Raw genomic sequence first — 10,919 nt, 5'->3', positions numbered from 1 at the left:
TTCCCGAGGGCACTTTCAAAAAGCCCCATTTTCCCGCCCAGACCAGACCACCCCCCCACTCCCTCATTTTTTTTAATTAATTAATTAATTTCTGTGGCTGCTACTTTAATTCTCTCACTGCTCACTGTTCCGCCACTAGCCCCTGCCTTCTTCACTCTCTCTTCAAATCTCAAGCGCTTCTCCGAAACCATTCGTCTCTCTCTGATTTTCCTCTCAGTAAAAACCTCAAGAGTTTCTTACGACTCCTATTACGGTTCGGCTTCTTTCGATTTTTTCCTTTTTTTTTTATATTTTTTTTAGTTTCTGGATTGTGAAATTGGATTTCGGTACGGCTTTGTTTGAAATCCGGATTCTAGGGCTTTTGAATTCATTTGATTGGTGTTTTTCTTTGCTCTTTTGTCTTGGTTTTGTCTGTGCTTATTGTTTGTTTTTGGGTTTTAGGTTTTTGAAATGGCGACGAAGGCCGAGCCGTCGGCGGAGTCTCCGACTTCGGTTCTCAAGGAAGAGGTGAGCCTTCTCTTTAATGGCGTTTGTTTTTTTATATGGTTTTATCTCGGTTCTGTTTGGTTCTTGGACAAATGAAGGAATTTGAACGGAAATGTTTGGGAGGTAACAAGTGAAAAGGATGAACATGGTTTGAAATTACCCTTCTTTTTTAAATCCAAGGGGAATTTAATTTTTGAAGAATCAAAGTTTCTGCTTGTTGTTTGTTAACGGTGGGTGTGATTATGTATGTCAGATGTTGGGTTCTCGTTTTTCTGTGAGAAATTTGATGTTTGAGTCAAGTATGGTCTAAGCAAAGAGGTTCAGTGTGGGGTTTATGAGGGGTTTTGGTGAATAAATTTAAAATCTTTGCCCATATTTCTGTGTTTCAAGATTAAAATTGTTTCGTTTTGATCATGAATAAGGATGTATGTGGGGAGATTGATGTCAAATTAGAGGAGATTGATGTCAAATTAGAGAAGGAGGAGGAGAAGCTCCTCGAAGCTCGGGTTAAGGAAGAGGAGGCAGAAACAGAAAAGGAGCCGCCCCACTTGAATGACACTCAGTTTAGCAAGTTGGATGAGCTTCTAACAAAGACTCAGCTTTACTCGGATTTTTTGCTCGAGAAAATGGATGACATCACACTTGTAAATTTCTTACACTTTTCTTCTTAAATGAGTCATTCCTTCTTATTCTTCTTTTCTGTTGATTTAGTTTTGAAATGGAATGCATTGCTAGGATGTTCCCGAGCAGCCGTGTGAACCTGTTGAGAAAAAGAGAGGCCGTGGTTTCAAAAGAAAGGCTGCTTACAATAATGTAAGAATTCCTTGATTTACTTTGATTGGATGAGATATCTTGCTCTATGGAATCTGGATTGTTAGATCACAATTATGAATATTCTTGTACAGGTATGATTATTGTTGTACATTGTGTTCTCAAGCTGCCTCTGCTACTTCTAGAAAATTGGAAATTTGATGGACATCTATTTATTAAGAATGTTGGTGGCCTGATTGCTCTTATATTCCGTTGACATAATGAATTTATATGTGTTACTGCAACATCTAGTGAATAATCAGTTTCATTTAAGTTTCACCTTTCCATCACATGAGAAGCAGTAAATAAATGTGATTATCTTTGTTTGATATTCTTAAGTGCTCTTTGAGTTTCTTTTTTTAACTTTTTAACTTTTTTTTTTTTTTGTTTGTATCTTGGCATTTTCCCAGACAAAGGCCAAGAGGGCAGTTGCAGCTATGCTTACAAGATCTAAAGAGGGTGAGAAAATTGAAGATGTGAACCTAACCGAGGAAGAAAGAGTTGAGAAACAGCAAAAGGAACTTGTACCTCTACTGACTGGTGGAAAATTGAAATCTTATCAACTCAAAGGTGTAAAGTGGTTGATCTCTTTATGGCAAAATGGGCTGAATGGGATCCTTGCAGACCAAATGGGACTTGGAAAGACTATCCAAACCATAGGTTTTCTTTCTCATCTGAAATCTATGGGACTGGATGGGCCCTACTTGGTGATTGCACCTCTTTCTACTCTTTCCAACTGGATTAATGAAATTTCAAGGTAAATGTTTTAAACAGATCCCTTTTGTTTAATTGCTCTTAGATTAGCTTAATAATCTGATCTGCCAACTCTGTTTCTTTTTTGCGCCTTCTTTTCCCATTAGGTTTACGCCTTCAATGAAGGCTATAATCTATCATGGTAACAAGAAAGAAAGGGATGACATAAGAAGGAAGCACATGCCCAAATCAGTTGGCCCTAACTTCCCAATAATTGTTACCTCATATGAAGTTGCGTTGGCTGATGCAAGAAAATGTTTAAGGCACTACAACTGGAAATATCTTGTGGTTGATGAAGTGAGTAGTTTTTGTTTTCCTTTTATAAACATTAACTATATCATGTATTAACCTATCTTGCATTTGTTTATTGAAGGGACACAGATTGAAAAACTCCAAGTGCAAATTAGTGCAGCAGTTGAAGTACATACCTGTAGAGAATAAGATTCTGTTGACTGGAACACCTCTGCAGAATAATTTGGCTGAGCTTTGGTCATTGTTGAACTTTATTTTGCCGGATATATTCTCATCCCATGAAGAATTTGAGTCATGGTAAGTATGAAGTTAAAGTTTTTCATTTTCCCTCTGATTGATTTGCAGACTTATTGATCTATACAGTGCCATCATTTTTGGTAGCGACAGGTGACCTTATGTATCAACGGTAGTCTGGTTCAGAAGTTCCTGATCCCTGGAAACTGCAATATGCAACTTTCACACACACGCGCACACACACACACACACATATATATATACTAAAATATGTTTATAACATACAAACTTGTATAAGACTCGGCTATTAGCTTACTAATAGATTAAAGTCTTAGATTGAAAAAATATGGGAATCCTACATCTATCAGGTTGTAAAATTAGTGTAGGGCAGTTTCACTCATTAGTGTGAAGTCACAGAAACAATTTTCTTTGTGATGAGTAGTAGTGGTCTAGAAAAATGTCATGTTTTGCTACCACCTTAGTCCAAATATGTTCACTCAGAAAAATTTTGGAATATTTTATGGATTTTGTATGGTTGGATAGATTGGGTGTATTAGATGAGGAGTTGTAGCAGGTTATGTTGACCAGATTAAATAATATATATCAATTGTGTTGTCAGGTTTGACCTAGGAGGAAAGTGCAATAGTGAAGCAATGAAGGAAGAATTGGAAGAGAAGAGAAGGGCTCAAGTATGCACCTTTGCTAGCATTGTGGCTTCACTTTTATAGAGCATTTGTAACGTAACTGTGATGCATTGGTTGTTTCATTTGTCTGCAGGTGCTACCGAAACTCCATGCCATACTGCGTCCCTTTCTTCTCCGAAGAATGAAGATAGATGTTGAGCTGATGCTTCCTAGGAAAAAGGAAATCATATTATATGCAACCATGACAGAGCATCAAAAGAAGTTTCAGGAACATCTGATCAATAAGACACTGGAGAAACATCTAATACTTGAAAATGGAAGCCATGGTATGAGACATGGCTTTACTTGAAACGTTGTACTGCAATGTGTGTTTTAGTAAGAAAGATAAGGTCTTCATTGCATTCTGTTTTTTCTGGAATCATTTGATGTATGCTACAACACTTTCCGTTTTCTGTGAATCATTGTCTCAAGTGAGACCATTACCAAATACTATCTGAGACAGCATAGCTGATCAGATGACCATGTTTTTTATCTGACACTCATTAGAAAATTCAGAAGAACACAAAGTCTTTATGAGGTTCTGGTTGCTTCTTTATATATTGTCTTGTGTAGTTCAATAAATGATCTTAAAGCTCATATATCTATGGTCATCTTTGCAATGAGTTGGATTGCATTTGGATTACTTCTTTTCCTATAGGGTGGGTGGGGTTTGATTAGTTTATGATTTCTATTAGATCTCATCTTTGAATTTGATGGTAGTGTAATATAATGGGTGAGTATATATTAATTCAATCTGGCATGCTATTATCTATGATAATCAAATTGGTTTGTTGTTTTTTGACTGTTCATATTGTATAGTTCTCCATGTTATTTAACAATACTTACACTTGCAGTAAATGGCCTGAAAGGGAAGCTTAACAATTTGATGATCCAACTTCGGAAGAACTGCAATCATCCTGACCTTTTAGAGTCGGCATTTGATGGATCATGTATGTCATTCTAACTTAATTCAGGATTTTGTATGATCTTTTTCAAAGATGAAATGGATGCGTATGCAGCTCTTATGCATTTGTGTTTTCCTGCCAGATTTCTACCCCCCTGTTGACCAGATAGTTGAGCAATGTGGGAAATTTAGCTTGCTTGAACGACTGTTGAAGCGGCTGCTTGCCTGCAAACACAAGGTATGCGACTGTTTCATGTGTTGTCTGATTTTGATCTTCATAATCATAAGTTTCATGACCAATAAAGTAACACATTTATATCAGATGTATTTTTGTTTGTATTACTGTTGAGTGTTGACTAATTAGCTTCCTTTGCATTTGTTATCAGGTTCTGATATTCTCACAGTGGACTAAGATTTTGGATATAATGGATTACTATTTTAGCGAAAAAGGATTTGAAGTTTGTAGAATCGATGGCCATGTGAAACTAGATGAGCGGAGAAGACAGGTTTGTGATTGGTTTGAATTGACTCTTAAATCTTTCATTGGAAATCTTCTTAGTTCAGATACTTGTCATTCTCATGCTTTTTGCAACATGAAAGTCGAGATTAGTATGTATCAAAAGATGAAAGTTCAGATAGTAGTGATCCTTGTTTTTATTTTTTTTTACTTAATGCAATCCCATCATTCGGCAAATTGTAATTACAGAAATAAATAGTTGCAATATGACTATAGCAATAGTTGCAAGAAAGTTCAGATAGTAGCGATCCTTGTTTTTTTTTAAATGATATTGTCCTATTTCTTGACCATGTACATATGACTATAGCAATAGTTGCAATATTTGATGTGGAACACCTTTGGCCGATAATCACTCAAGTTCTCCACTTCTGGTCACAGCCTAGGATGAGTGACACAGTGGGTTGATTGAGAGTTTATTACACCCCCTTGCGTGACTGCTTTTTGTGTCTAGTTCATTTGAGTTTGTACTTTCTTTGTGTTCATTACATACTCATGAACACTTTCTTTCTGTATTCATTACATACTCATGAACAGCTATAGTTAATTGATAAAAGTTATTTCTGCAAGCAGATTGCTTCTTTCAATGATTTAGACAGCACTTGTAGAATATTCCTTCTGAGCACAAGAGCTGGTGGACTGGGTATCAACCTTACTGCAGCTGATACTTGTATACTGTATGACAGTGATTGGGTAAATTTTTTTTCTGTTGTTAAATCCTTTTACTGCATACAGCTTCATGAAGGGTTAAACTGATTTGGTATATTGTGTGTGCATACCAGAACCCTCAAATGGATTTGCAAGCCATGGATAGATGTCACAGGATTGGGCAAACCAAGCCGGTTCATGTTTACCGGTTGGCAACAGCACAATCTGTAGAGGTGAGTTTGTGGAGCTTTTAGCTTGTGAATATCTATGTCATGTATAATAATGTTCAATTTAAAAATTCTGGTGTGTTGCTTACTTTTGAGAGAAAATGTGTTAACAGGGTCGGATGTTGAAAAGAGCTTTTAGTAAGTTGAAGCTTGAACATGTAGTCATTGGAAAAGGGAAGTTCCATCAGGAAAGAGCCAAGCCTGAGGCAGAATTCTTGGAGGTATATACTCCTTTCACTTCTGTTTTTCCAATCATTTTCTGTCTTAGATTGCCTGGTCTCTTTGGTGGGCTGCAGTTCCATCATGTGCCTTTGTCTTAGTGTGGTTTGCATGCTATACTCTTCAGGAAGAGGATCTCATAGCAGTTCTCCGAGAAGAAGAATCTGCTGAGGACAAGATGATACAGACAGAAATCAGTGACGAAGAACTGGAGAAGGTCTTGGATCGCAGTGATCTCGTGGGGACTCCTACTGATGCTGCTGCTGCACTTCCCCTAAAGGGGCCTGGCTGGGAAGTGGTGGTTCCTACCGCTGGTGGGGGCATGCTCTCCACCCTTAATAGTTAGTTTAACTGTTATTTGAAAAGGTTGGACTTGTTAGTTTTTGTTGGCTATCAATTAGAATATTTGGGATCATAGATGGATTCTATAACTGATTTTACTGGGTCGAGGACAAGTTATGGGGAGCTGAGAAATGATGCTCCAAATGGGCTCGGTTGTTTTGTATATGATAGAAACCGAGCAGAAGTTGCGATAGGCCAAGACAACCTTGATGAATATTTTGATGCTGAAGAACTAATGCAATAGGCATTTCTAAGTTATGATTAGTTCTTTTCTGGTGTCCCAAACGCTAAAATATTTGGATATCAATGAAGGAAAGTGCATGGTGTTTTTTTTTATCTGATTATGACCACAACCCCCTATTCCCTAACCTCATAACTCTGAATATTTACCTAGTAAAGAGGATCACTTTCCGCTTCCACAAGACAAAATGTTCAAGCTGTATTGGTTTTTTCCCGGAAATCCCCAACGAAAAATACACACTATGCCTTTAGCCCATTATCATAGGAGTTGCTAGATGGTATTATTTTGTTGTAGATGACAAAAATAAAAATAAAAAGAAAACGGAATTCAAAAAAGTTCCGTTGCCGGGAATCGAACCCGGGTCTCCTGGGTGAAAGCCAGATATCCTAACCGCTGGACGACAACGGATAGTTGTTCTCAGAATCGATTATATATAATATATATCCAGTTCAGTCTCTGAGCTTGGTTATTGGTTGGTCTTATGATTGACCAATTTCCAGACCAACCCTCCTGGAGTCCTGGTAACTTATCTTTTACTGTTCTTCACTCTAGAGGAAGATAAATTATGCATCTTTTTTTTTACGGCTAGAACTTACATGACTGTTTATTATGATCCGGAACTACTTTCTAGCACTAAGTTTGAGCATTTAGTCACCTCAATCAATTTAAGTTGTTCAAAGAATATGATCAATGATGAATATGATAAAAAAAAGAATATGATCAATGATGAATTTCAATCTGAGGACACTTTATTGGGGTTTGTCAGTACGCTGGCTCTCTTATATTCATGACAGCCCAATATATGCTATAGAGTGATTGTTATTTGTTGCTGTTTGAAAAGGGTTATAGTTGACAATGTCATTTCAAGACAAGCGCCTTTTGAGGTTGCCCATAGAGGGTCCAGATATATGATCATTTCAAATGCCCTACATTGTCTTTATTTGGTGTATCTGGGTCATGGAAATTATGGAATTGGGAGAGTTTTCCTTTTTCAAAAGGGAAAGACATAATTCTGTGCGAGTTTCCAGGTTTACAATTTTGACTGAGATGGACAACTCTACTTTGAGCAGTGAAATAGTTTTATGTAGTGATAGGATATTACAATTCATTAACTTTTATATTTATGAGAACCTTACCTTTGTTGTTGTGTGGATTTCCAATATTTTCTCTCTTCATCAGTACGTGATATGTTACCGGGCTATTTTTTGGGCCTTTGTTTGTGTTGTGCTTGTTGTTTCATACTATAGGACAAGTGCATGTTCTTGCTTTCTCATCGAGTACCTTTTCGAGCTGTTATTTAGTTATATACATTAAATTTCTGTTCCTATTTTCTTATGCCTAACGAGATTTAGGCAAACTATGCCATGGCGAGGGAGGGGCGAATATTGTTGACATTGTCCATTTTAACATGAATTTACATCCACATAACTTCATTCTTAAAGGCTCGTTGCTAAAGTTTGATCCATTTCAACTTTAGTTGGTGTTACTGAAGCCTGAAGTCAGGATCTTGGTTCACAAGCTATTGCATTCTTCTTTCTGATACGGAAGATACTGTTTTTCTCGGTGCTTAAAACACCTGTTGAATTCCCCCTCATTGGCTTCTAACTCATTGAATTTTTTGTTTACTCGATCTTCTGTTGTAGTCAGACTAAAAAATTTTCTTTAGCGGATAGTATAAGTTTGAATCAAAGTGATTAGTGGTTTTTCTAGCAACCTGATATTTAGACAATTTGATATCTCAGATCGCTTCAAATTACCTGCTACTCTGGAAAAGAACAAATTCAGTTTCACGGAATAAGGGTAGTTCAAATATTCTGTAGGTTTGGATTTCTTTAGTTTTTGGAATTGTGGAGGCAAAGATTATATAAAATCGGATGCTGAAATATTTCTCTTCTGATATGTTAAAAGTCCCAGACGGTTTGATCCTTTTGAATTGGTGTTTCCTTCTCAGGACGCATATCGGTTTTGATGTAACCAGAAAAGGAAAAGAGGACTTCACTGGCGCACTGCTGCACATCATGTCATATTTCAAATCTGTTCTCTGTCATTGTGCCAGTGAAATTAACTTCTGATGAGTTTATGCTCTATTGATTTCATCTGTGTTTTTCATATACAAATATGGTGCATGGAGAGAAAGAACGGGGCGGGATTCAAACATGGGAAAATTTTGTAGTAGGCTTTAGTTACTATAAAGTGACTGCATTGTCTCATTGTCTGCTTGTTATATCATTTTTCATGCACTCATTTTTTTCATGGTCCCCCTTATATAGGACCATAGTCTTTTTCCTTCAAGCATGGCTCGAGGTCTGGTTATGATGAACAAGGGAAGACGAAAGGCAAAAAATAGAATAAAGAAACCGAGTGCTGTGTGTGGCGTACAAGTGACATGATTGCTCGGAGAACATGGCCCTCCAACACGTCAAAGTTATCCAGCGGATTCTTTGCATCAGAAGAAGATGAGTATGAACAATGGTTTACATTATTGCTAACCAATACTGTTTTTGTTTCTTTGTAGTTCAAGGTTCATATCATATATACCAGTAATGCAACTATAGCATTCTAAGAACATGGTTTTCATCTGTTTCCTTTGAAATTCTTGAAAGGATTATACATATATATAGCCTGCTTATTTTGGTGCCAGTTGGATTCTGCCATTAAAGGTACTACACAAGTTACTGTAGAATGATTAGCTGGTGCCAGTTGGAGTCTGCAATTATCCTAAACCCCGAAAACCCAAAGCCGAAGACGATCATGAGGTTGGCCACTAATCAAGAAAAGAGAAGGTTTTCGTAGTTTGCCTGTTCCATTTCTATTATATGTGTATTCTAGATTTCTAGGTGGGAAAAAGGTGGAAGGAAACTTTATGGACCATGAGATTCATGTGAAACACCTGTTCTGGCACTACAGAATACAATAGATGATGTTCTTATAGGTATATCATTTAAGCACTATGTTGATAAGGATAGTTCATGAGTTGTATATTCAAACATAACAAAGCCTATAAATTATGACCACTGTAAGAATTTCTGTTAGCCATTTCCGATGATCCTTCTGTTACAGCTGTTCGTAGTTCCTTAAGGTTGATCGAGAGTCATGAAGTCGAACTCAAGAGTTCAACTTGCAGGGTTAGCTCAACTTAAACCAAAACTTCTGTCATCTGATGCAGGACAAAAGAGGATGTGGATTTTGTATGTTTCAGAGGAAACATGCAACATTCTGATGCTTTGGCTTTATCTCCACATTAGGTTTTCGAATAAGATAGATGACTTATCCAGAAACAAGATAACACTAAACTAAACCTGGATCCTCTCTTTAGTCCAATACCCTAATTAAACACTCTTAGGTCTGGTTGTCATAAGATTATTAGTCTCCCCCTCTTGTCAACTGACAAGGCAAGGCAAAAACTTTTCCTCAAAAGGCCGAAATTCTCGGCCAATTGATGATTCTCTTCCACTAAGTAGTGTCACGTACTTCTTCTGTAATTTAACTAATACTGGCCAAAATGCATCATAGGAAACCTAAAACCTTTCACTTCTTCTATTAAACAATGATTATGCATGATAAAGTATGAGGTTAATGTTGGCTCGGCCCTAAAGATGCACTCATTCAGTTGGTGCACGAACCCTGATCATCAAATTATTGAGGGGCCATGTGTTGGTTGCTTCATAGCGGAAAGCAAAAGCTTGGGGTACCCCCTGATCGGTTTCTTTCCTCACTAGTCACAACTAGTCGAAAGGCCGGGCTCGATCGACCTTTTCTTTTGTGCTGGAATGTTGGCCTTGTATGCTACTTTACTGGAAGCTTTTGGTTTCTTGTAATCATGGTTTAGAGGTTTTTTTAAATCCTTGATTAGAGCTACCATGAACACAAACCCAGCCCTTCCCCCCCCCCACAAAAAAAAAAACCCACCCCACTAGTTTATATACTCCTTCCTTTTTTGACTTTCTTTGCTTCGCTTGCTTTGCAGGTACTGCCTTGATTATATGTTGCTCAAGGCCTCCACCCGTGTGGCACATGCATGATGAACATGGTGCTTCTTCACCAGCAGTACATTTCTAGATTCCTCTTTGCGCAAAGCTTTCTTTGCTTTTCTTTTCAGTTTGAGTTTCTTTTGGGAGTCTGATAAAATTTGCAGTGTCAAGGTTGGGTATAGTATGGATTGGTTGAAGTGGAGTTACTGTATCATCCATAAATTTCAGATTCACTATAAAAATTAAGAATGTAGTCATTCCTTTATCACAAATGATAATGAGTACTTATTATTGTAGATGTGTGTATCATGGTGCTTGTGTATGAGAGAGCTTATGTCCTCTATGCAATTATGCAACGATGTAATTCTATGACCAAAATTATTCATTTTTCTAAGGTTATATGTAAAAGGGAGAGGCTCTATCGAGAACCTTTAAAATAAGGTTACAAGTAAAATCAAACTATATTTTAGTGAAAGGTTTATACTGCACTTATTGTATCTTCATGTTATATGGCATCATCTTAACCATTGGTATCACTTTAAGAAAGGATCTAATTTTTTAACTAATTATAGTTCATGCCCTAACTTTGTGGAAACCATACCCATAACATAAAAAATAAAAAAACTTGCTCGAAC

The 10,919-nt window shown here is 37.1% G+C and overlaps 1 protein-coding gene and 1 non-coding gene across 2 annotated transcripts; one reads left to right on the top strand and one right to left on the bottom strand.

Annotated features, from left to right (window-relative positions):
- Positions 1-96: 96 nt before the first annotated feature.
- Positions 97-6,408, top strand: LOC112188349 (ATP-dependent DNA helicase DDM1). The gene is made up of 16 exons (XM_024327445.2): positions 97-253; positions 442-507; positions 909-1,130; positions 1,222-1,299; positions 1,707-2,053; positions 2,157-2,346; positions 2,423-2,598; positions 3,155-3,224; positions 3,313-3,505; positions 4,073-4,168; positions 4,266-4,360; positions 4,509-4,628; positions 5,210-5,329; positions 5,419-5,517; positions 5,625-5,732; positions 5,858-6,408. The coding sequence occupies exons 2-16, from the start codon at positions 451-453 to the stop codon at positions 6,074-6,076; spliced, it is 2,190 nt and encodes a 729-aa protein (XP_024183213.1). The 5' UTR covers positions 97-253; positions 442-450; the 3' UTR covers positions 6,077-6,408.
- Positions 6,409-6,649: 241 nt separating this feature from the next.
- Positions 6,650-6,721, bottom strand: TRNAE-UUC. The gene has a single exon. It is a non-coding gene; the product is annotated as a tRNA-Glu (tRNA).
- Positions 6,722-10,919: the final 4,198 nt, after the last annotated feature.

Source organism: Rosa chinensis, chromosome 2, assembly GCF_002994745.2.
Source record: "Rosa chinensis cultivar Old Blush chromosome 2, RchiOBHm-V2, whole genome shotgun sequence".
Taxonomy (NCBI): domain Eukaryota; kingdom Viridiplantae; phylum Streptophyta; class Magnoliopsida; order Rosales; family Rosaceae; genus Rosa; species Rosa chinensis.
The sequence above is the reverse complement of the archived record's forward strand: the minus strand, read 5'-3'. Positions and strand labels throughout refer to the sequence as shown.

Bases quoted from the DNA above. Each gene is read 5' to 3' on its own strand.
- LOC112188349 (XM_024327445.2), top strand. From the start codon at position 451: ATGGCGACGAAGGCCGAGCCGTCGGCGGAGTCTCCGACTTCGGTTCTC. The intron at 2,599-3,154 runs GTAAGTATGAAG...TTGTGTTGTCAG, and splicing joins CATGAAGAATTTGAGTCATG to GTTTGACCTAGGAGGAAAGT. The intron at 5,733-5,857 runs GTATATACTCCT...TATACTCTTCAG, and splicing joins CTGAGGCAGAATTCTTGGAG to GAAGAGGATCTCATAGCAGT.